A 26,053-nucleotide genomic window follows, 5' to 3' on the forward strand; every position below is an offset into this window, starting at 1 on the left:
AAAGTTATAGGGAAGTTAGCATCCCACTTCTAACCATTGTAAATGGAACTTGCCCCCTTTTTGCTCTGGGAACGTTCCTGGGATTGCAGGATTGGGGGGAACCTAAGACAGCAATTCCCCAATAGAACAGCTCATGCAAAAACTGATTGAACTTACAGGAGTGTTCAGCCACCCAAAGGAGAGCGAGTGCATGGTGCCTCTTCAGGACTCACTGCGCTTGACGGTCTTTCTTAGTAAATGATAAATTCTGCCACATTACCTTGGATGTAAATTTATCTGCCATGAGAAGTTCCCAGAATAGTGATTTGTGCACAAGCACAGAGGGTGGTTTTTAAAAAAGCATTTCACTCTCACTCAGACTAAAAGTATGCTTCAGATACAACGTTTTGACGTTTGGGATGTTGACAATGCTAGCTACCTGGGAAAGTGAGATGGTTGCATTTTAATTTTCTATCTCACCTTACACTATAACTGCAGGCTGTCTCTGACTCCACCCAACCCCCTCGGACTTTATACAAAAGCAGTTGTAAGATTATTGTATGTCAATACAATAAATATATAGCTGAAACGTGTTAGAAGTATACATTGGTACTGTGCTTTTCACTAGGACGTCGAGTGATGGAAGAGAACAGGAGAAGACGAAGAGCTCCGCCTCTGAAAATGAGTGAATGCAGCCTAATTTTTGTAAAGTGCATATTAAAGAGGATTATAAGGGTTTGCATTTGAAAACCAGATCGCGGAAAGTTTAAAATAATTTTATAAGCATAGTATTTTAATGTGTACAATTTTTGTGGAGTTGTGAAAAGAATCTCTTTAACGTTTGTCTTTAAATATTTTAAATCCTGATAGCATTTGGCCCAGTATTAACAGGCAATACTCACTTCATATATAAAGACCAAGTTGATTTAGAGACTGAACAATGCTTGTATGTTTTGGATTAGTACCGTAGCATATGTTTACCTGACTACTGTATGTTCACTTTTTAGTTAATGACAGAAAAATAACATTCTTTTAGAATTGCCAAATTGCTCCACTTGTATAAATCTATTTTCTTCCTGTTGTCTGTGCATAGTTTTCAGAGTTGTTGTTTGCCAAAGTGTCTGTTCACTGTGTTTTGTAAGAAGCCAAGAGCATTTTGTAGCAGCTAAAATGTTACGTACGAGTATATTCAGTCAGTCCTTTATAAAGAAGTTGGTTTTGTTCTTGAAAGCTAATTGTGCCAATTTAATATGCTCTGACTTTCTGTGGTATGCTTTTGGTATTGTAGATATCTTACTAAGGAAACTCAAGTTTCCATTGGAATTATTGATGCACATTTGTCGCAAACACTGTCTTGAAGCATTTTGTTTTAAAAAAAATAAAGTTTATGCAGAAAAGGCAGCTCTGTATATTTTAATGAGAAATCTTCCCTCAGTCTTCCTGACTGCTAACTCAGTGAAAGAGGTTAATTTATCTATTTAACTGGTTCCTCATCTTTCATAGACTGCTATTCCAAAGGAGCCTTCAGAGGCGCACATTCCTTTGCTTCGTAGCCAAGGTAAGGATTTGAACACGGTCTTTCTGGGTGCTGTGAGACATTCTAACTACTATAACACTTTAGCTCTCATTTGGCATTTCTTTTCACAAAACTTAATATTACTGAAATAGTTCTATATATCAGACAGTTAAAAGAACTTGATAGGCAAAAAATACATGATGCAAGGATGTAAAATTACAAATCAAAATTCAAGCTAGAATGGAGGTTGCTAACCTTTTTGGGCAAGAGAGCATTGGGAATTTTGAGGATGTGGGTGCTAGTAACAAGATGGCTACTGTAGGGTGTAGCAGAACACAAAACAAGTGTCATGGCCATAGAATGGTGCAAGCATTGCCCTGGTCAGTGGAAAAAAAGAGCCTACAGCTGCTGCGGCACTCGCTGACAAACAGAAGCTCTTTGCACATCTCATTGCTTCAGAACAGAAGAGGGGTTTTGGTGCCCAAGCAGTGAACTGTGGGCATTGCACAATCATTTAAAAAAAATGTTTAAGAGGGGTTGTTCAGGATTGGAGAGGCTGAGGCAGCACAAAAGAGCACATCTCTATTCTAATATTGCTTCTGAGACAGCAGGTGGCACCATTACATTATAAGAGGTCTGTGCTTCAAAATACACACCCAGTGCCTTGAAATAGCAGCCATTTAAAGTAATTAAAATTTCCAAAAAAGCTTGATTGCAGGTCAGGTTTTGTCTTCTCATCTGTAGTCGACTACAGATGGTTTACTTGTCTCAGTACTCCATGGCTCTTGATGGATTCTAGGTTAGCCTCCATTTGTATAGACCCCAGCCCGTAATTGCATTGCTTATGGAACCATGGATCCTGGATTTTATGCATAATAGACTAGTGAAGAATATCCAGCGGCACTTTCTAACCTAGTTTTTCCAAGGATGATGGTTCCAGCCCTGTTATCTCTGTCTAAATTCCTCACACCTTTCTTCCATTCACTACATATTATGCTGCCATGGCCACCCAACTTCTATGTATGGAAGAGCAACAATGCTCCTAGAAGAGGTCTGTTAGTGTCACAATTTCTCCTCCAGCCACACTCCAAAACTAAGCAAGGCTGGCTGTTTCAAAAACCATGCAGGTGAATGCTTAAGGGATAAAATCAACAGGTGCAGGAGGGACTAAGCACCCCTTACTTCCCACTGAATCTCTCTGCAAATGCCTGCCCTTATAGTGACTAAAATGTGCACGTCCTACAATCTCAGAACAACCAAATTTTTCATCAAACCCCTTTTATCTTTCAATGTTACCTGTTAAAACTGAATTTACCTGTTACTTTCAGCAACAAATTCTGCTTAATAGTCTGCATTTTTGGTGATTTCGCACCTCTGCAAAGAGCAACTGTAGTAGAACATCACAGGAAGAAGAATAAACATTACTACTTAACAATTCCAGGGATGCTTATCTGCAGCTAGGTGTAAAAATGCATAGGCAATTACTGCCTAAAGCTGGGGGCCGAATGAGTACTTCCATTGGCCTGGAAGAGAGACTTGTTATCTATTTCCATGGCCAGCATACGCAGAATAAATGGTGAAAACTATAGAATCATAGAAAAGCAGGAATCTCAACATACCGTCCCCAATCCAATTTGACACCATGCATGTCTTCACAGAGCTCTGAGATTATATAGCTCTTTGGGTATAGAATGGTTTGTAGTGAGAGGACACTCAGCCATGATTATGAACAGCCATAGTTGTCAGGTAGACAGAGAAAACTAAACTGACAGTTCTTGATGAGCCCAGAATTTATTTTTTAAAGGTGCTATTTCCCCACTATATGGGCTTTGACTTTGTGACCACTAAATGGTCATTAAACAAGTAGCCAAAACATTAGTACCCAGCTGGTGTGAGAGAAATTTAATTAGAACCTGGCAGCTGGGTCCAATACCAGGTTTGACTCGGTGGACTCGTTCAAAAGAAAATACTAAATGAAAAACAGACCCATCTGTCCTGCAGAAGCTCCAGGGATTCAATATAGCACTGAAGGTCACCGTATCTGAGGTGCAACAGGCGCAGCAACAAAATATGATTTCAGTAACATACCCCTTTCGCCTTTAGGTGATGAACGGTCCAATACAAGTGATTCTTGCTCAGCATTCTAATGCCACGATTTACAAAACGTAAAGCGAGCTTCCCTGCAAAAACGTATTTTTGCCTTTTCCAGGTTTCTGATTTGAGAGGCAGCTTGACTGGACTCAAGATGATGAAGAGACCCAAAATGTAACTTGAAAAAAAGAGACACTGCAAATACTTTTGTAAACCAATAAATCTTTAATAAAAATACGTTAAAAAAAGATGTAGATTCTTCCAGGTTGTGTAGCAATTCTAATGGTAACCACTAGCTGAAAAGAACAACAGTTTTAAGTACAGCACTTGGCTGTTCCAGCAGCTGCAGAAGCACATGCCGCCGCCTGTTATCTTCCATCTTGACAAAGCCTTAGTTAAAAATCCCTGGATCAACATAGGGATAAGCAAGGAACTCTCCTAATTTTTTGCCCTCGGCATCGTAGTGCAGCATGCGGAAGCAGACGTCACAGAAGAAAGAGGGGTCTTCTGGAGCGAGGCTGTCGTCGTTAGTCACCCATCTGTAGGTTCCAAAACAAAAAAAAAAGGGTTAACAGGCAATCTGTAACACAAGCACAAAACCCAGGTTATTGCCACTCCCTGAAATTAAATTATGCCCCCCAAATTAATAAAGAGCTCCTGAACAACTAACATAGCTGAATTAAGGACATGAAGATACTACCTTCTAGACGCAGGTGGCGCTGTGGGTTAAACAACAGAGCCTGGGACTTGCCGATCAGAAGGTTGGCGGTTCGAATCCCCGCGATGGGGTGAGCTCCTGTTGCTTGGTCCCTGCTCCTGCCAACCTAGCAGTTTGAAAGCACGTCCAAGTGCAAGTAGATAAATAGGTACCACTCCAGTGGGAAGGTAAACGGCGTTTCCGTGTGCTGCTCTGGTTCACCAGAAGCGGCTTAGTCATGCTGGCCACATGACCCAGAAGCTGTACGCCGGCTCCCTCGGCCAGTAAAGCGAGATGAGCGTTGCAACCCCAGAGTCGGTCACGACTGGACCTAATGGTCAGGGGTCCCTTTACCTTTGCCTTCTAGACGCAGAAGGTACAATTGCAAAATTTATAAAAACTGAACCTGTTAAGTCTTTTGCACTAGTTATTCATGGCACTTGTAACTTAACAAAAAAACGGAGCTTTAGCTGATGCGGATTTCTCCTGCCTCCTCAAGGAAGGTGGTGATTATAATGAGGGCTCTTAAATATCTAACTCAATAAGCAAAAGTTTTAATTCCTTGATTGCCTGCAAATTTTGAAGCAGGGGTCCCAAAGGACTGAAGTGCCAGCCCCACTGACTTTGCCCACAACTCGTACCCCTTCCCACTAAGGTGCAGAATTTTCAGCTGCTGAATGTAGTAAATACGTAGCACTTTTTGTAACCTGCAGCTAGCTAGAGAGCGAGGCCACAGCTCCACACATATAAAACGAAAAACTTGGTGTATGTATGTGTCCTATATTAGAGGCGCTAGTGCAAGTAGTTATTTACTAGCCATAGTAAATAACTGCAAAAAAAGATAATGGTTTGTTTTATTTGTTCTGGCACTAGCAGAGGTCCGTAGCAGTTGTCAGTGGTATTAAATGAAATGAGCAAAACCTTTAAAGAGCGCCGTGATCAAAACCTCGTGCCTCAAGGTGAAATGTACTTCTGACCACTTACCTTGCTGTGTACATCTTGCACACAAAGCATTTCTTGGTCCAAAGCCAGTGCTTCTTGGTTAACAAGGGATAAAGGCTCCTATCTAGGCAGTCATCCCGGTGAATAAGCCTTGTGTAGAGAAAGACTGTGTTATGGGCCGACTTAGAACACAAACACACCATTGGTAACTATGTCTCCTCCCCATCTTCTATCTTAACATTTCTATGCTAAGAGAATGGAGTGCTGACTGACTCCAGCTACAAAAGCTGAGGCTGCTGAACAGACTCTTGGGCTGGAGTATCGTTCACGGGAGGTCGAGTGAGCTGATATTATTGTTGTATCTTTAGTTTAGATCTTACAATTTACGTGGAAATTGCTACCACTTGGTTGTGTACTTTTTGATGTGTTTTATTTATTGTTTATGACGTCTGTTATGTTTTTATTAATGTAAATCATGCCATGTTGTAAGCTGCCTTGAGCATAGTTTCAACTATGGAAAGGCGACATACAACTAAGATGATGATGATGATGAAGTGACAACAAATGTTATGGAGCATAAAGCTAGGGGAAAAGCATATATTATACCTCAGGCATAGGCAAACGTGGCCCTCCAGATGTTTGGGGACAACTCCCATCATCTCTAGCTAGCAGGACCAGTGGTCAGGGATGATGGGAGTTGTAGTCCCCAAACATCTGGAGGGCCGAGTTTACCTATGGCTGTTATACCTGCTCCTGAAAGTTAGCTTCTAAAAACAAAGCAATGACAAGGTGGCTCGATTGTATATGCTATTCTGCTGTTGCTTTAGTTTAGGAAATGTTCTTTAGTAAGTGAAGCAACCTAGGAGCCAATTCCTTACTTTTCATGAGATAATCATAATAATAATCAAAATATAAAAATAAATAAAAAATTGTCCAGTAGCACCTTAGAGACCAACTACGTTTGTTCTTGGTATAAGCTTTCGTGTGCATGCACACTTCTTCAGATACTGAAAGCTTTTTTTATACAGTCATACCTCGGGTTACAGACTCTTCAGGTTGCGTTTTTTGGGGTTACGGACCCGCCGAAACCCGGAAGTACTGGGACGGGTTACTTCCGGGTTTCAGGAGTCGCACATGCGCAGAAGCGCAACCCGTGCATGCGCAGATGCACCACGGCAGGTTGCGAACGTGCATCCCGCACAGATCACGTTCGCAACCAGAGCGTCCACTGTATATTTCAACTGCATCAGATCAACACGGCTTAGCTACCTGAATCTAGAATCATCATAATAATTTATTATTTGTACCCTGCCCAGCTGACTGGGTTGCTCATGTCCTACTACAGAGTTTCCCAACCAATCAGATGTCTTCACCTGCTACTGGGTTCCCCTCACATCCAGCTGAATTCCTGAGGCAGATGGGAGCCTTTGCTCCCCCTGACAGAAGGCCCTCACTGATTCATATTGGGTTTGTAAAGACGGCTGCATGCCCACAGCCCCATCAACCTGTTGGAAGAAGGAAAGGCAGCTAATCGTCAGTTGGATGTATGTGGTTTAAAGATGGGAGTCAGGGGTGTCCTGTTCTGTTACTCCTTCTAGATAGATAGATAGATAGATAGATAGATAGATAGATAGATAGATAGATTCTTTATTGTCATTACACAAGTGCAACATTGCACAAGTGCAACGAAATTGGATGCCATCCCTTAAAAAACAACAAAAGCAAAACAACAACAACAACCAAACAAACCACATTCCAGCCACACCCACACCCACACCCATCAAACTCCCAGGTCACACTATCGAGTTACAGCATTCAAAAAGGCCACAGCTCTTGGATAGAAACTATTTTTCAGTCTATTTGTCCTTGACTTGATGTTTCTATATCTCCTGCCAGAAGGCAGTAGTGCAAACAGACTGTATCCCGGGTGAGATGAATCCTGCAGGATGTTGTTTGCTTTCCTAAGACAACGGGAACCGTACAGTTCTTCCAAAGATGGGAGAGGATGAGCAATAATCCTTTGGGCTGTGGTTATGACCTTCTGGAGCACCTTCCTCTCCCTAGCTGTACAACTGGAGAACCAAGCACAAATACAGTATGTGAGAATGCTCTCTATGGAGCCTCGATAGAAGGACACCAGCAGTCTCTCACTCAGATTGTTCTTCTTTAAAAGTCTGAGGAAATAAATTCTCTGCTGGGCCTTCTTCACCAGAGCAGTGGTATTTGCGCTCCAAGTCATGCCCTGATCGATAGTCACTCCCAAAAACCTGAATTCCGCCACCCTCTCCACCCGTTCCCCATTGATATACAAGGGCTGAATGTCCGCCTTTTTTTTCCTGTAATCCACCACCAATTCCTTGGTCTTAGCCGTATTAAGAGCCAGATTGTTCTAACGGCAAATTCAGGCGGCAAGTGCCGACAAAAGTCACGCCAAAACAAAAGGAAAGCATCAACAGGCCCGAGGGATTCCCAAGGTTTGCAGAAGTACAAAAATACATTTTTAAAAGTAGCTCCCCTCAAAGAAATGGAGAGGAGAGGACTGGCCACTGTCAGTAGTCCATGACTGTGGTGTTGGGAGAAGAGCAGAGCTTGCAGCTTTAACTGGAGCAGTTAAAGGAACTGGACATGTTTAGCCTGAAAAAGAGGAGACTGAGAGGAGATAGGATGACCATCTTCAAATATCTCAGGGGCTGTCACATGGAAGAGGGAACAAAGTCTTCTCCTTCTCCAGAGGATAGAACTTGAACCCATGGCTTCATGTTAAAAGAAAGGAAGATTCCGACTAAATATCAGAAAGAACTTTCTGACAGTAAGAGCTGTTTGATGGTGGAACGGACTCTCTTGGGAGGTTGTGGACTCTCCTCCCTTGGAGGTCTTCAAGCAGAGGTTGGATGGCCATCTGTCAGCGATGCTTTAGCTGAGATTCCTGCATTTCAGGGAGTTGGGCTAGATGAACCTCAGGGTCCCTTCCAACTCTACAATTCTATGAGGAAATACAGCAATATTTTGTTGCAGGTTCCATTATGCTTGTTCTGATGGCCCACGATGCATTAATCTATGGATCGCCACTGGCACACAACAGCAGCCGACACACCAGAATCTCTGTAACACCAACAAACTGGAATACATGGGATAAGGTATATTGAGAAGGGAGTCCCTAGCTGAAGGTGCTTGAGAGGTTCTGGAAATGAATGATGATTTACCTGATATCTGTGATGATGACAATGTGCTCACAGTCTCCTTGATGACAGTAAAGGTATGGGAAACCTATTTTGATGTTCAAGTCATTAAATGTGAAGTCTTCCATTTTAGCGGCCTGAAGATTCTCATAGCCTCTTTCACGAGATTCTGCCCACTCAATGATGGTCCTGAAAATCACGGTTAGCCAGTATTACTTCCGTTACATCAATGATACGATGCTGTCGGTGACAGAAACAATTTCTCTCAAGATACAAGGCAGGGCAAGTTCCCAGAATCCTTTCGCAATCTAAACTATGCACCGGTTAGGCTGAGGGGTATGTGCACACATTTATTAATAAAGTGGTGCCCCGCAAGACGAATGCCTTGCAAGACGGAAAACAAGCTAGACGAAAGGGTTTTCCGTTTTGGAGGTGCTTCACAAAACGAATTTCCTATGGGCTTGCTTCGCAAGACGAAAATGGCTTGTGAGTTCCTGCGGGGGTTTTTCCCTCCCCCCCCTTTTTCCCAAGCCGCTAAGCCGCTTAACAGCTGATCTGCTAAGCCGCTAAGCTGCTAATAGCGCTAATCTGCTAAGCCGCTAATGGGCTTGCTTCGCAAGACGAAAAAACCGCAAGACAAAGAGACTCACGGAACGGATTCTTTTCGTCTTGCGAGGCACTACTGTAATGGCAGTTTTGTTGTCTTAGGGACAGACTCTGTATGACAAACCGAAGGCCCTTTGGGTCCCATCTCACGCCAAGAGTCCATTAAATCCTCTCCACCGCAATATATTCTTGTGCTTTCAGGAACTGCTCGGGATGAATTCAGAGAGGCACTTGCTGATGTGCCTGGGTCATTTTATAAACAATATCAGAGCCAGACACTGGGGAAGGGGATAACATTTTCAAGGGAGATTGGCGGACAGAAGAAGGCTGCTGTTTAATCCTTCTCCTGTCTGCTGACTGCTCCCTATAGATGTCCCTTTCTGGGGTTAGGCAAGGCAACCTCAAAGCAGGAGGGGGCAGAGAGGATCCTACCATGCAAGCGCCCCCATAGCTTCCTTTCCCAGGTCTGTTGCATCGTTGGTCAGGATGGCATCTAGTTCTGGCTGAGCTTGGAAGCGTTCCAACTCCTGGCATCTCCTCAAGTCAACAAATCAGTCCTACAAAGGCATTCTGGGCCCTTGAGAATGGGATCTAACATATGAAAATGTAAATGCTCTACCTGCTTAAGTCCCTGCACTCGGGGTACCTTCTGTCGTCGTAAAAAACACCTTCAAAATAAAAGAAGGCAGACTTGTAAAGGTCCTGGGGGAAAGGGAGAAATACAAAGAGAGTAGAGGGGAAAGTATTAGCTCATCTATATTCTCAAATACCAGTTAAGCGCATCATCTTAGCTAGGGGTGAGGAACCTGTGTTTCTCCTCAGGTTGTTGGACTCCAAGTCCTATTGGCTTCAACCAGCATCGCCTGTGGTCAGCAGGGCTGGAGCTGGGAGTCCAACTATAACTGGAGAACCGCAGGCTCCTCATCACAGCAACACCTTCTACAGCTCAATTTGCAACCGCGCAACTTTTCAAATATATTTTCTGTGTTGTTTTATTAGTCCCTTTCTAACTGTTCATTAAAGGGACGCGAGTGGTGCTGTGGTTTAAACCAGAGCCTAGGGCTTGCCGATCAGAAGGTCGGCGGTTCGAATCCCCGTGACGGGGTGAGCTCCCGTTGCTCGGTTCCAGCTCCTGCCAACCTAGCAGTTCGAAAGCACATCAAAGTGCAAGTAGATAAACAGGTACCGCTCCAGCAGAAAGGTAAATGATGTTTCCATGCGCTGCTCTGGTTCACCAGAAGCGGCTTAGTCATGCTGGCCACCTGACCCGGAAGCTGTACGCCGGCTCCCTCAGCCAATAAAGCGAGATGGGTGCTGCAACCCCAGAGTCGGTCACGACTGGACCTAATGGTCAGGAGTCCCTTTACGTTTACCTTTTTAAGATAGTTCAGTGCTGCAGATGTGGCAAGGACAGCACGTGTTTGTACAGTTCTCTTTACTTAACAGTTACACAGTTACATTGTGAAATATTTGTACAGTGCTTACAGAACTGCAACAGCGTCATACAGGCCACAGTTTTTCTGCATCAGTCTTCTGGTTTAGCAAATTCTTTTATGTGTTATGGGCCTGGGTCTTTCCAACTTTTACTGACCATAGCATGTTACTTTGTCTGGATTAGAACAGTTATCCTGTACACACACCATTGTATATACATTTGAAATGAGCACAATCTAAGGGATGCATTCCAGCAATATTAGAAACGCAGATATAAAAGTTAGGTGCCAAATGGCTCCTTAAAGCAATGTTGCAGTTGCCAAACAGAAGGTCTAGTTGTCATTTTGGGGCAAGACGGCTGTAAAGTTTTATTTTTTCAAAGGATAGACTGACTGCGATTGAGTCTCAGTTAAACACCTGGCTAGTTCAGAGGACTACCTTGAGCTAGGTTAAGAACTTTGAGAACTTAAAGAAGAAAAGTCACTTGATCCGGGGACAGTCTGCATATATACCGTATTGGCCCGAATATAATCCGCACCCGAATATAAGCTGCACCTTTAAAATTCAAGTGGGAGGGGGGAGACAATACCTGAATATAAGCCGCTCCCTTAAAATTTCGCAGGCACTCACATCCGTTCTGTTTTACCGTATGATTGTTTCAGCAGTGATATCGTAAAAGCCAGTTTTTGTAAGGACGCGAATTTCAGCCGCACTTTAACTTTTCACGGTCAGAATTTGGGGGAAAAAATGAGGCTCATATTCAGGCCAATATGGTATTGGCCAACTCCAACCTCTTAACCTCGAGCACTATTTCTGGGTTAGCGGAGTCTGTAACCTGAAGCGTATGTAACCCGGGCAACCACTGTATTACTATTAATTATAAATCTAATGACACCTTAGGTATTGAAGCTAATAAAAGTTCCAGTTCTTTATTCCAGTCCTCTTACAGTCTGCATACTGAACTTGAGTATTGCTAATAGATATCTATAAAAAGGAATTGCTGGCTTTTTGTTTTTGAATGAGTTGCCCAATTGCTCCAATATCTCAGGTATCTCAGAAGCTGAAAGGGCCAACGGCCCAAACACACTTGTTAGGAGATGTTGTAATTGAAGATATCACCACTGGGCTGCATTTGATAGATGATATTTTTGACTTAAAATAGCAAAAGTATAACATTCATCTTCCCCATGTACCAGTTGGTCCAATGTCAATACACCTGCTTCTATCCAATTTTTTCCATTATCACTATCTTTTTTGCAATTCTTAGTATGAGGTTTCCCCACAGAGTAATTTCAAATATTTCGATCCTAGTATTGTCCAACCAACCAAAGGTGCCATGTACATATATTCTAGGGTTGCTCACATCGGGAAATTAGGGCCAACTGTAGGATTCCAATATTTAGTACTCGACAGTAAGGTAAAGGTAAAGGGACCCCTGACTATTAGGTCCAGTCGTGACCGACTCTGGGGTTGCGGCGCTCATCTCGCTTTATTGGCCGAGGGAGCTGGCGTACAGCTTCTGGGTCATGTGGCCAGCATGACTAAGCTGCTTCTGGCGAACCAGAGCAACACACGGAAACGCCATTTACATTCCCACCAGAGCGGTATCTATTCATCTACTTGCACTTTGACGTGCTTTTGAACTGCTAGGTTGGCAGGAGCAGGGACCGAGCAATGGGAGTTCACCCGGTCGCGGGGATTCGAACCGCCGACCTTCTGATTGGCAAGCCCTAGGCTCTGTGGTTTAACCCACAGCGCCACCCATGTTACCTACTTGACAGTAGGTAAGCATAATGATATAATTCCAAATTGGGGATTCCAAATCCACCTTCTTTAATTTGTAGCTGCTTTCTCTGCAAGGATATTCTTGGTGTTGCTGAGCCCCAAAGGCATTTCCTAAACCGTTCATGTGCTGTTCTTAGAATCATATCTCTGGTTTCAGTGGGGAGATTTCTGACAATTAAGGCCAAGAGGTACTGTGGCCGTGAAGAGGCGCACCCTGTCCAACCCCGTGCCTTCTTGGAATGCAAATTTTAACCTTTCTAACTGTTTACTAACTACTCATGAAGATTCTGTTGGTCTTTAGTCATGGTCGCAACACATAACACGCATGCTTTTTACATGCGTCAGCACTGTAATACATACAGCACTTCAATGGTTCCACGCAGTTTCTTTGTGGTTCCCGCTATTCGTCATACAGTAGGCCTTTGTATAAGTAAAACTAGCTTCATTGTCAAATTATTTTGGAATCAACACGGAAACCACAGTTTCCAAAGCAATCAGTTTTCCATTCACCATAACTATCAGCCTCCAAAGCCTGCGAAATCTTGCGGTGGCTCAAACTAACCACTGAACATTCACGGTTGATACTGAAAATCAACGCTCTAGAGCAAAGTTGTTCCCATTTTTCTCCTTCACGTACAAAGGAGCTAGGATGAAGAAATCTGATGAGAGGATGCCACAAATCATTGAAAACGTTGTGCCCTTTCCACCGTGACTGGCAGCAAATGAACACTCAGAAGGGAAGCTTCAGTTCATCAGTCCTGATGCAAAGGATTGCCCACATATATGCTTGTTAAGATGGGGCTAAAATATTAGCAACTGCTAAAGGATTTCAACTGATGTTTAACCTTGCCAAATGTCATAGAACTGTAGAGGTAGTACATAGTAGAAGTAGTACAGTGGTACCTCGGGTTAAGTACTTAATTCGTTCCGGAGGTCCGTTCTTAACCTGAAACTGTTCTTAACCTGAAGCACCACTTTAGCTAATGGGGCCTCCCTCTGCCGCCGCACTGCCGGAGCACGATTTCTTTTCTCATCCTGAAGCAAAGTTCTTAACCTGAAGCACTATTTCTGGGTTAGCAGAGTCTGTAACCTGAAGCGTATGTAACCTGAGGTACCACTGTACATAAGAAAATGGAAATTTTCCTACCTTACTGATGTTTTCTGGGGCCTGATCAGGGTGACTGCTGAACTCCCCGCCAATCTGAAAGTCACTGACGCAGGAAATGGAGTCTCTCAGCTCTGTAAGTTTCTGGCTGCCTAGAACCAACATGGTCTGATAGGGCTTGCGCAGCTTATGCTGTAAAGGACACAAAGAACGAAGATCAGCTAAAAATTGAGCATTTGTGGAGCTGCTGCTGCTGAATACCTAAGCGTGCAGCGGGCGTTAATGTTCCAGCCTAAGTAAAAATAAATAAAGGGTGATCTCTAAAACTCGTGCAGCTATGCACTTAGCCAAACCTTAGGCCAGGCACCCCCAATCTTTGTCCCTTCAGATGTTTTGGACTACAATTCCCATCATCCCTGACCACTGGTCCTGTTAGCTAGGGATCATGGGAGTTGTAGGCCAAAACATCTGGAGGGCCACAGATTGGGGATGCCTGCCTTAGGCTTTAGACTGGGCTTTTACTGGCTACGTACATCCAGCTTATCTCTTCAAAACTAACTTATTTGACATATACTTTTACTTTAAGGAAACCAGGTAAACTCTTCCTTCTAACCCAAGCAACTCCACTTTCTTACAAGATGTGCTCCAAGGGGAGTTTGACTTCACTAGTGAATGATGTCAAGCCACTCAACAAAGACATGAAAATAAGTAAAAGAAGCCACCAACCTTCTGTAATATAACAGGGTAGAAAATATTCAGGGTTAAAAGCAGCTGTCCCTCCTTGACTAAGTTTTCTGGATCCGTTGGCCTCTTTCCAATTGCTTGGGACTCCTGGCACGGCAAGACGTTAGAATATTATTCTAAAGCTTGCTGGATGCTCGCAAAGCAATTGAAGTTCAATACACACACACACACACAAGTTTATAATCACTGGGCGCAATGCTACTCCTGTTTGGTATAGGCTCATTGAAGTCAACAGGCATAACTATCTTTGCTTCATTGATTTCAGTAGGCCTATTCTGAATATAACCTAATTGGGATACAACCGGACACCATGATGGAAACCAGAGCACACGGAAACGCTGTTTACCTGCCCACCACAGCGGTACCTATTTATCTACTTGCACTTTGTGCTTTTGAATTGCTAGGTTGACAGGAGCTGGGACAGAGAAATGGAAGCTCACCCCGTCACAGGGATTCAAACTGCCAACCTTCCCATCAGCAAGCCCAGGAGGCTCAATGATTTAGGCCACATAGTGAATTTATCAGCAAGGAAATGAACACATGAGCAATGTGCAAACAATGTCAGAATAGCAGACATGCTACTGAGGCGCCGACGCTGTGCTTGATAAGATGATTTAAATGCAAGCCGAAGGGGCTCAGTCATTTAGACCACAGCGTCCCTAGAAAGAACAAGTACAGTGGTACCTCGGGTTAAGTACTTAATTTGTTCCAGAGGCCCGTTCTTAACCTGAAACTGTTCTTAACCTGAAGCACCACTTTAGCTAATGGGGCCTCCTGCTGCTGCCGCGCTGCCGGAGCACAATTTCTGTTCTCATCCTGAAGCAAAGTTCTTAACCTGAAGCACTATTTCTGGGTTAGCGGAGTCTGTAACCTGAAGCGTATGTAACCTGAAGCATATGTAACCTGAGGTACCACTGTACTCTAGGATGAGAGGGTGAGAAAAACCTCCCTCTTTCCATTGTGACTTGTTGAGTGCCCTGATTGCCAACAACACTAATGGCAATTACAGATACTGTAGGTAGCCGTGTTGGTCTGCCATAGTCAAAACAAAAAAAATTCCTTCCAGTAGCACCTTAAAGACCAACTAAGTTAGTTCTTGGTATGAGCTTTCGTGTGCATGCACACTTCTTCAGATACCAGATACTTGGTATCTGAAGAAGTGTGCATGCACACAAAAGCTCATACCAAGAACTAACTTAGTTGGTCTTTAAGGTGCTACTGGAAGGAACACTAATGGCAGTACAACCGTATGCAGGTCTAATCAAAAGCAAGCCCCACTGGCTTAAATGGGGCTTTCTCCAAGGCAAGTGTGTTGAAGACTGCAGCCGTCCTGTCTACTAAACTGCATTGGGGCGCAGGGCAAGCGTGCAATATTTCTGCTAAGCTTGACTAACATGAACGCTAACAGGCACACATGCCAGTGAAATAATTCTGACGCAAAGAGTTGTGGATCGCAGTAAACGATAAAAGGCATAAATATAAATGCCTTATCGGGAGTTTTGCAGGTTTTAAATATTGTAAGCATTTTGCCATTTTAAAGGCATTATTTGCAAAAACAGCACTGGGCGGGATTTTCCACTAAAGCTGTTGTACCTGTTAAGTTGATGGTCTAGACCAGACTAAGTCCAAGGCACTCCAGTTTATTGCATTTGCCAGTTTGCCAAATTATATTGACTGTTTTATTTTAGTATTAGTATATGGAATTAGGGACGTGGGTGGCGCTGTGGGTTAAACTACAGAACCTAGGACTAGCTGATCAGAAGGTCGGCGGTTCGAATCCCCGCAACGGGGTGAGCTCCTGTTGCTCGGTCCCTGCTCCTGCCAACCTAGCAGTTCGAAAGCACGTCAAAGTGCAAGTAGATAAATAGGTACTGCTCCGGCGGGAAGGTAAATGGCGTTTCTGTGCACTGCTTTGGTTCGCCAGAAGTGGCTTAGTCATGCTTCTGTATGCCGGCTCCCTCAGCCAATAAAACAAGGTGAGTGCCGCAACCCCAGAGTCGGTCACGACTGGACTTAATGGTCAGGGTTCCCTTTACCTTTTATATGGAATTAGAAATTCTTTGTCTATAAATGATCAAACACTGGCTCTGCTTTTTTTTTTTTTTAAGCACTTGCAATGGTTTCTTTGCTAGTAACCGGTACAATACTATCAACTCCCTTCTTTCCAAACAGTATATATTGAAAACCAAACCTATTCACCCACAAATCTGCACAAATTATTACAACACCATCGCCCTAAACAAGGCAGAATGAAGCAATATCAAGAAGAGTACATTCCCATCATTTTCAAATTGCAGAAGGCTCAGCCCATGAGAGAATGGGGAAATTCGCTAACAGGAGAGGCAGAACTCAAGCGATACTGGGAATATCTCTAATCTGACGTGGCAATCAACCTGGATAGATGAGGCATAGGGAGTGACAATCCATGCTTTCCATCATTATCCAAAGTGCTGTCCTGGCCATTACATATCAGAAATTTCATTCTTGGCTAAGTAAAATAAAAAAAAAAACCAAGGGAGGGCGGGCTTTGTTTTCTGTGTCAGTTCTACCAAAGACATGGTAAGAGAAAAGAAAAAACCTGGTTTGCCACCCCTGTGTAGGGTGAATGACTTCTGTTAGGACCAAACTCTGCAACCACTGGCCTTGAGCTCCATTTTCAGCGCATAAAATAATAATAATAATAATAACAATAGTAGTAGTAGTTGTTGTTATTTATATCCCGCCCATCTGACTGGGTTTCCCCAGCCACTCTGGGCGGCCTCCAACCGAATACAGTGGTACCTCTGGTTAAGTACTTAATTCGTTCTGGAGGCCGTTCTTAACCTGAAACTGTTCTTAATCTGAAGCACCACTTTAGCTAATGGGGCTTCCCACTGCTGCCGGAGCACGATTTCTGTTCTCATCCTGAAGCAAAGTTCTTAACCCAAGGTACTATTTCTGGGTTAGCAGAGTCTGTAACCTGAAGCATATGTAACCTGAAGCGTCTGTAACCCGAGGTACCACTGTATTTCCCCTTGTAAAAGCATGCTGCTGTTTCATGGACCCTAACAAAAGGACTGTTAAAGGGAAGTACAGTCAAATTACTTGATTAATGGTGAATTGGGATTATCAATTGTGGTAGAACAGTACTAGTGTCAGTGTATGTAACCTGAGGTACCACTGCATTAAAAACACAATACAGTGGTACCTCAGGTTACATACGCTTCAGGTTACAGACTCCGCTCACCCAGAAATAGTGCCTCCGGTTAAGAACTTTGCTTCAGGATGAGAACAGAAATCGCGCAGCGGCAGCAGGAGGCCCCATGAGCTAAAGTGGCACCTCAGGTTAAGAACAGTTTCAGGTTAAGAACGGACCTCCGGAACAAATTAAGTACTTAACCCGAGGTACTGCTGTACAGCATCAAACATTAAAAAAACTTCCCTAAACAGCCCTACAATCCATGCAGCCCCACAGGTGTAGCAAGTGTTTCCCACATCCACACAGCCTGAAAAGAGACCTTCGCTTATGATATGTCGCCATTATTCTACATGAGTTTGTCCAGTCGGCTTGAGTGTGTCGGCTGGGTGATGGCGAGGTGAGAGAAGCCTTACCATCTCATAAATAAACGTTTCCTGTCTGCATGCCCGATCGACAGTGACCGTCTCTTTTCGCCTGGTCAGAGCCTTCTGTCTAATCCTATGGAACAAGGGAAGAAAAGGAATACGGGGAATGACGTACTGGAGTTGTATCTTCCTGGCAGCAGACGACAGAAACTTCAGGCACCTACTGAATACCTTTTTATATATTCCAGCAGGCATTTTTAATTGAAATCTGAGTTTAACGTGCATTTTTTTTTGCCTTTTTCTGTATTGCCTTTCTTGTACGCCACTTATGGGACAACTGTAGTTAAATCCCACTCAGCAGAGGAAGCCGCCATTTGGTCATTAAATAAAGTTGAGTGTTTCTCAACAGTTAGGAACTGAGACAATCCTCTGTCCCAAACAGGAGCCTGCAAATTGCTGGCTGGCGTTTCAAAGCATTCTCTGAAAGCGACTGTCATCAGGGAATTAGAATAAAAACCAAATAACCAGAAAGTCTTCTATAAGCACCCACAACTCCTTGAGCACAGCTAACTAGGTGCCGCAGATCCCTGCCCAGATATGTCATTAAACTGGTTCAGAGTGGATGGCCAGCATATCTAAGTTATCTGTTGTTGTGTACTTCCTTAGCAAAGTTAATGAAGCATTCTAAACAGGAACAGGAACTCCCGAGAATATGAAAGCTCTGTGCGCCTGGTTACTCGGCGCAACGTCAGCCCGGACTAGAGGATTTAGGGGGGCAAGGAGATGTCGCTGCAATTCATATAAGTCCGTTCTCTCTCACTAGACAACCTCTCTTCTTCACTATCTGAGCAAAGTTGTCTCCCGTGAGATGTTGGAGGAACTCAGGCCCTGGGTGACTTTGACATCCACGCTGAGGACATCTGAGGAGATTAGCCTTCAACTGTCTTGGACCACAACTTCCAGACCAATTGTCAGAAATAATGGAAGTTGTACGAGGGCTCCAAATTGGGGAAAATCAGAGCATGAGCAAGCACATGTAGTGACAAGCAGTCACACTTCTGATATGATGCTAATGTATCAGACAGCTGCCTTTTGGACTAACTGCAGTTCCTGAACTTCAAAGGCACCCACAGCCATAACTACAGATTGATGTAATTACCATAAAAGGGCAATTTTCTGCAAATTTTATTTCTGTGCTTTTCAAATGGGCAGCACAGGGTGTCACACGTTCCGTAACCTGAATGGCCTAGTTTATCTTGATGTTATGTGATGTACTCAACTTCATGCTTTCACTTCCTGAAATGCACAGTGCTCAAAACATCCCATTTTTAAGATGAGACCCAAAGGGACGGGACAGGATGTGAACTTTGCAAGAGGATCCCAAATTGATTGGATTTGCTTCTAAAATAGATGGACCTAAAACAGAGGTATTCAAGTCAATTTTATCATAATGCTACTGATATACACGCGGCAATCATTTTCCATGTGTCCAATTGATGCACGACTGCCAACGCACGGATCACTTTGAACCCAGAAGAGGACAGAATGGGCTTACGAAAGCTCCGGCGGCACACGTGGGGGCCAGGAATGGGACCCCCATGCAAAATGGCCGCCTCCTGTATTTTATAGAAGGGAAATTGGCTAACAACACTTTTCAAAGTGCCTCAGACCAACTGCAGTATTTTGTGAATCCTATAAAATACTGTTAACCGTTTAGCTTAATTTTTTTAATCTGTTTTGTTAATAGTGTTTTATAGGCAGTTGTTATTTTGCTGACGATTTGTAATTATTCTACAGACAATTTGTTACTGTTTTACTGACGATTCGTTAATTATTCCACAGGATTTATGCCACGTTTTTGATGTCCTATTATGTTTTTGTTAATTGTTCGTTTCCGTGGCTTTGCGATTCACGCAAATGAAAAGCAGCATACAGATATAATAAATTGAATCGAACTCCAAGGACTGTGTTTCAACGCGTTCCAAACTCTTTATGAGGACACGAAAGGCTTACTTAAGCCCATCAAAAGTAAGAGCGCGGATTAGAAAATGCCTCCATCACTCCTCCTCTCCATCAACTCCAGGGCTGACATATCTTGAAGAGCAAAAAAAGAGGACAGCCCAAGCCACTGCCAGCCTGAGCCAGGGCACGCCTCTTTCCCTGGCTCGGGCTGGCAGCAGCCACGGCATGCAGAGCTGACCGAGCCCAACCAACCAATAAATAAATAAATAAATACCCTCTTCCCAAAAATCCCGGATATTCCCTTTAAAATGTAAAAATCACCCCAGATGGGCCTGTTCCCCCGCCCCCAAATAAACAGAACATGCAGGAATGCGGCAGCTAGACTGGTGACTGGGAACAGCTGCCGAGACCACATAACACCGGTCCTGAAAGACTTCCATTGGCTCCCAGTACGTTTTTGAGCACAATTCAAAGTATTGGTGCTGACCTTGAAAGCCCTAAAGGGCCTCAGTCCCAATATACCTGAAGGAGAATTTTCCACCCTCATCGTCAAGCCTGGACACTGACGTCCAGCTCTGAGGTAGTTCCTTCACTGAGAGAAGTGAGGTTACAGGGAACCAGGCAGAGGGCCTTCTCAGTAGTGGCGCCTGCCTGTGGAACACTCTCCCACCAGATGTCAAGGAAATAAACTATCCGACTTTTAGAAGACATCTGAAGGCAGCCCTGTACAGGGAAGTTTTTAATGTTTGATGTTTTATCGTGTTGGGAGCTGCCCAGAGTGGCTGGGAAAACCCAGCCAGACGGGCAGGGTACGAATAATAAATTATTATTAATAATAATATTTCCCGGACGTTTGGCAACCCTAATCAACTCAGAGCTGTGCAACATCCAGCACGTGTTTTCTTTGGAGAGAGCTAGCCTTGTGCAAAAGTGCCAAGGGAGGAATCTAGGGAGGACAAACTGAGAAAGGAGAGCTACCAAGGAGGGAGAAGAAAAACAGGGGGAACAAGGGCAACAGGCAATGCAAAAGGAGGTGTGGGCAAGGAAAAGGAAAGAGAGAGAGAGAGGAAAAAGAGGGCGTTCTACTTTTAGAAGGTGTGGGGATACTTTGGTCTCCCCGATATTGTTGAGCTGCCATTCCCACCATCCCTTGCCATTGGCCATGTTTCCTGGGGCTGATGGGACTTGGTACTTCAGCAACATCTAGATGGTGGAAAAGAGAAAAAGGAGGTTCCGTGGGGTGCAGAGGGATCTGGGGGTGGGGAACAAGAAAAAGGGGAGCGACAGATGAAACAATGTAGTAAAGAAATAATCATTACACGGGAGAAGGGGAAAAGATGGAATTTGAGAAAAGGGACCCTAAAGACGCACAGAAATGTATCCTTTTTTCCTTACAAATTTTAAAACATTCCTGTTCACACACACAGTCAAAAGCCGCTATGGCGTCTTCCCCAGACATCTGCTAAAAAAACGCCCTAAACAAAACTTGTTCGCAGCATTAGTATAGTTACCAGAAATTTTCAGGATTTTGACTGTACTAAAATTCAATATTACCTAAGAGTTATTAAGCTCGTGTCTTCAGGTATAACTTCTGTGTCTTCTTTCCCAGAACTCTTTAGTGCGTCAATTCTAGAAGAGAAACAGAAAAATAAAAATCCCAGATCTATTCCATATAAAAAGTCATCATGTAAAAAGCATAGGAAGAGCTAGTCTCCAAGAAATAACTATTTGTGGGCTAGGATGGGAGTAAACACAGATAACTGTAAACAAAATGTTTTCAGGGCCAGGTGTTTGATTCTTGTCTCTACTGCAGACTTTGTGTCTTGCAAACAGACATTTTATTCGGGCTACAAGCAGAACTACAGCGTAGTTATCACTAAGGGCCAACAAGGAGGTTTTTAACATAATAGTAAGATAATACAGGTGGCGCTGTGGTCTAAATCACAGAGCCTAGGGCGGTCAGCGGTTCAAATCCCTGCGACAGGGCGAGCTCCTGTTGCTCAGTCCCTGCTCCTGCCAACCTAGCAGTTTGAAAGCACGTCAAAGTGCAAGTAGATAAATAGGTACCGCTCCGGTGGGAAGGTAAATGGCGTTTCCGGGCGTTGCTCTGGTTCGCCAGAAGCGGCTTAGTCATGCTGGCCACATGACCCGGAAGCTGTCTGCGGACAAACGCCTGCTCCCTCGGCCAGTAAAGCGAGATGAGCGCCACAACCCCAGTCGTCTACGACTGGACTTAACAGTTAGTGGTCCCTTTACCTTTACGATAAATGAAGATAGAAAATTAGCATGCAAGGGGAAATTATTTTTACTTAACCCAACTCTGAAATGCTAGCTTTCAATATGCAGAGTTGAGTCTGTTTGATTCCCCCCCCCCCCCACAAATAGTAGTCAATAATGAGTCCCACCAACAATCTGAAACAGCAGAGTTGAGAAATAGACTCAGGACTCAGCTACAGTGGTCAAAAAACAGTGTTTTGAATGCGTTATAAATATGAAACATCAGGTGGTGGTGGAGAGTAAAAAAAAAATTCTATGCACTTTTCCATAGTGTTCCCCCCCCTTTTGATATAATGATTTATTTCTGACTTATTTATAGGGTGTGGTTTTCCCCCCCTGTATGTAGATCCACCCTCTGTATAGACCAGGGTTCAGAAAACTTTTTCAGCAGCGGGCCGGTCCACTGTCCCTCAGACCTTGTGGGGGACCGGGTTATATTTTGCAGGGGGGGGGAATGAATGAATTGCTATGCCCCACTAATAACTCAGAGATGCATTTTAAATAAAAGGACACATTCTACTCATGTAAAAACACTGGTCTAGGGGGTGAGGGTAAAGTATGTTATGATCGGACCGAGAGGAGCAACGAAGATCTTTTTCTAAGAAAAGTGGTGTTCTTGTAAGATGTCCTTCTTGCATAAGTGTGCAATCCATGACGGATCTGCTGAAATAATATAACAATTTGTTTCATTCGCTGGAGAGGACATTCGTATTGGAGTAACCCTTTATTAGAATCTCCTTCGAGACTGGAAACAAATGCTGGATTGGTGAAGCAGCTATGATTTTGCACCAGTGGGAATGAAAGCTTGCAACCAGCACCGTGTCTAGATTGGGGAGCCCTTCGGTCCAGATGCCCTCTTCCCTTTTGCCACTGCCCATTCACTCGCTTCTCCTTCTGGACCCAATGTGCATCTGCTTCTCACGAGGAGAGCACGAGCTATGAGAAGGCTCCCACTGTGCTTTCTCCTTGCTTGTTTACAGGGACGTAGCATGGATAGCTGGTACCCCGGGGCAGGGCACGTGTTGTGCTCCCCCCCGGTGGACTGGGCAGTGGTCAGTCCCTTTGCTGGCCAGCATCTAACCAAGTGAGCCTCTCCTTGCAAACCAGCCCCAAACCCAGGAGAAGAGAAGACGCAGAGAAACTCAAAGCCAGACGTGCCACTGTTTTGCCTGGCCCTCCTGTCCTTGCAGCGAGGTCCACGTGGCTCCACCACTGCTTGTTTACTCAAGGGGGAAAGTGCAGGTTGAAGGGACATAAGAGAAACAGGGCTTGGTAACCCCCAAGGAGCAGTAGGAGCTGCCCACTGGACCATGGGCCCAATGATGCCAACCCTGGACCTCAACCCAAACTCATGTTCCAAACTCAGGTATTATGTGCGAAAATAATCTCTCTTCTTTTTTGGGGTGTGTGGATAAACTTCAAAAGGTCTGGGTAGAGAGTAGGCACCAATAACTTTGTAATGCAGCAAGTCCACTGCTTGTTGCAAGGGCCAGAGGTATGGATTGGGCAGCTTTAGATTTCCTGCCCCAAATCACCCCTTCCCTGTTCGAGTTGCTGTAACAGGCAGCTGACTGCTCCCTCCAACTTCCTCTCCATTCAAATTCAGCTGCGGGGAGCAGAACTGTTCTCCTTGAAGGCCAACAAGAAGCTGTGTTGAGGTTTTAAAGGGAGAAAAGCAATGACAAACCTAGACAGCATCTTAAAAATCAGAGACACCACCTTGCCAACAAAGGTCCATATACTTAAAGCTATGGTTTTCCCAGTAGTGATGTATGGAAGTGAGAACTGGAATTGATGCTTTTGAATTATGGTGCTGGAGGAGACTCTTGAGAGTCCCATGGACTGCAAGAAGATCAAACCTCTCCATTCTGAAGGAAATCAGCCCTGAGTGCTCACTGGAAGGACAGATCGTGAAGCTGAGGCTCCAAGACTTTGGCCACCTCATGAGAAGAGAAGACTCCCTAAAATAGACCCTGATGTTGGGAAAGATGGAGGGCACAAGGAGAAGGGACGACAGAGGACGAGATGGTTGGACAGTGTTCTCGACGCTATGAACATGAGTTTGACCAAACTGCGGGAGGCAGTGGAAGACAGGAGGGCCTGGTGTGCTCTGGTCCATGGGGTCACGAAGAATCGAACACGACTAAACAACAACAATGAAATAAAACCCACAGTAAAAGAAAGACAAAGAGCAGAAGCACTTGTTGCTAAGGGGAGATCACCCACTGCCTAGTCACAACAACAGCTGATGCCACCAGGCCGCCTTCATTTGGACAGCTCCATGGCAACTGGACATTCAGCCTACCTGCAGCCTCTCTAGCCTTTTGCATTGCATATCTCCGTGGGCCTGAGCCTTGATTCTGGCTTTAGGCTTGCAATTAGGGTTGTATAAAACAGGATTATCCCGTATTTCAGTGCAAAATGCTAAGTACTGTAGCATTGGTACAGTTTTGTCCTGTATTTCAGGTTCTCTCTCTCTCTCTCTGTGCGTGTGTGTGCCTGCCAAGTTACGGATCGTCTCCAAACGCATGTGTCAGAAAATGCGTGATTAAAGCCATGTGTTTAAGCTCTGGGTTGTCAAGCACAGGCAAAGTTGCACATTTGTGTGTGTGTGTAAAAGAGAGACAATTTCCAGAGGGGCCACAAAGGGTATCAAAGGGGGACTGGGAAATGTTTGTAGAATATATGAAGAATCACTGTAAAACATTAGCAGGGTAAGAGTAAATTCAGAAGTATAAATCCCGTCGAGATAAAGCAAGAGAGAGAGAGGTTATGGAAGGACTAGAATATGCAGCAGCAATGGATAGTTGGGGGGGGGGGGAGGAAGGCAATGTTTAATGTATTGTTTTTATGAATGTAAAGTACCCGTAGTAGTGAAAACCATAAATAAAAATTTAAAGATTCCAAAGGGGCCATCCTGTTAGCCTGCAATAGATAGCAATGTATTGCTTTGTCCACCAACCACCCTGCATTTTGCCAGAACCAAGGTGGCAACCCTTGCTGCAATCCTGTTTTGGAAAGCCAGCGAGACTTTTCTCTGCAAGAGGGATCAGCGGGGTTTGGGAAGGCTGTGCGCACCAGGGCCGGATTGAGGTTTGATGAGGCCCTCAACTACTGAAAGTAATGGGGCCCTTCATATGTCCAGCTGTCCTTTGTCAATAACAAATTGTCCCTGTTTTTGGTGTTGGATATATGCTATATGGTAATTTATGGACCTAACAGGTATCTCAAGCCATTTGCACATGCAGAATGTAGGCACCCTATATATAGAAATGAGCAAACCGGGGATATTTTAGGGAGCAGGCTAGCAGGTGGGGCTCATGACTTACATCATAAGAGCCTACACAACACAAAACACTGTTGCTGTATGTAGGTTTTATTTTATTTGCTTTTTATCTTATATTTTGGAAATGTACATCTAGTTTCCCCCCCCCTTGATTTTTTTGGGGGGCCCCCAAGAGAGTGGGGCCCTTAGCTATAGCTTGTTTAGCTTATACGTAAACCCGGCACTGGTGCGCGCCCTAGAGTCCTGCCATCTCCATGCGGGGTGAAGGACGGGCCGAGGAACTTTGCAGCCCAGCTGTTCGGGGACCGGAGCCCCAGACCCGGCCGTCCCACCTGCACACCGCCCTCAGCTCGGCCGCGACCTCCGGCGTGCAGCCCAGCTCTTGCACCAGCGCGGCATCGTCCTCGTCTGCGGGCGCCTCGGGCTGCAAGGAGAGCTCCGCCTCCCGCAGCCGCTCCTTCCAGAGATCCCCGAATGTTCCCACGTGCAAAAGACGCGTGTTCAGCTCCGGCGTCTCGTACTCGGGGATGTCGCTCCTCCGGGAAGCAGATCCGTTGTTGCTGCCGCTGCTGCACCCAGCCATCTTTGCAGCGGCAAGCCGGGGATGGAGAGAGAGAGAAAGGCCCGGGGAATGAAAAAATAAACAAAGTCGTAAAGCAAGAGCGCGGTGGCTTGTGGGATTTGTAGTTTCTGATTCTTCCAGCGCCTCCCCCCCCCCAAAAAAATGCATGCACGGATGTTGTCTGCTTTTGCACGACTCTCGCTTGCTTTTGCAGTGAATTGCTAAGGAAGCCAGCTTGCCGAGATCGCATTCCTGCCATAAGGAAATTAGAAATGCGTTTTAGTGTAAGCGTAAAGGCGTACCCAGATTCCAGTGCGCACATTTACGGTTTTGAACTAGGGGAGG

The 26,053-nt window shown here is 44.6% G+C and overlaps 2 protein-coding genes across 3 annotated transcripts in view; one reads left to right on the forward strand and one right to left on the reverse strand.

Annotated features, from left to right (window-relative positions):
* The window catches only part of PSIP1 (PC4 and SRSF1 interacting protein 1), a 21,055-nt gene extending 19,675 nt beyond the window's left edge, over positions 1-1,380 (forward strand). The window contains exon 16 of one of the 2 annotated variants that reach the window (XM_081895106.1): positions 608-1,380. In XM_081895106.1, the coding sequence (XP_081751232.1) occupies positions 608-726 (119 nt within the window). In that variant the 3' untranslated portion in view covers positions 727-1,380. Of the gene's footprint in view, positions 1-477; positions 504-607 lie in introns of those variants that run through there. The other variant, XM_081895107.1, reaches the window with a different exon arrangement.
* Positions 1,381-3,791: 2,411 nt separating this feature from the next.
* SNAPC3 (small nuclear RNA activating complex polypeptide 3) lies at positions 3,792-25,800 on the reverse strand. The gene is made up of 9 exons (XM_081894492.1): positions 25,479-25,800; positions 21,138-21,212; positions 17,670-17,754; positions 14,061-14,165; positions 13,377-13,526; positions 9,630-9,712; positions 8,429-8,593; positions 5,268-5,375; positions 3,792-4,125 (listed from the first exon to the last, which is right to left on the reverse strand). The coding sequence occupies exons 1-9, from the start codon at positions 25,727-25,729 to the stop codon at positions 3,978-3,980; spliced, it is 1,170 nt and encodes a 389-aa protein (XP_081750618.1). The 5' UTR covers positions 25,730-25,800; the 3' UTR covers positions 3,792-3,977.
* Positions 25,801-26,053: the final 253 nt, after the last annotated feature.

Source organism: Podarcis melisellensis (assembly GCF_964234715.1).
Source record: "Podarcis melisellensis genome assembly, chromosome: 17".
NCBI classification, from domain to species: domain Eukaryota; kingdom Metazoa; phylum Chordata; class Lepidosauria; order Squamata; family Lacertidae; genus Podarcis; species Podarcis melisellensis.

What these genes read in the sequence shown, in the direction of transcription:
- SNAPC3 (XM_081894492.1), bottom strand. Translation starts at nt 25,729, where the DNA reads ATGGCTGGGTGCAGCAGCGGCAGCAACAACGGATCTGCTTCCCGGAGG. An exon ending in ACGAGCTTAATAACTCTTAG is followed by an intron (nt 17,755 to 21,137) that starts GTAATATTGAAT and finishes CTTGTTCCATAG; the next exon opens with GATTAGACAGAAGGCTCTGA. An exon ending in GAGTGCAGGGACTTAAGCAG is followed by an intron (nt 8,594 to 9,629) that starts GTAGAGCATTTA and finishes CGTGATTTTCAG; the next exon opens with GACCATCATTGAGTGGGCAG.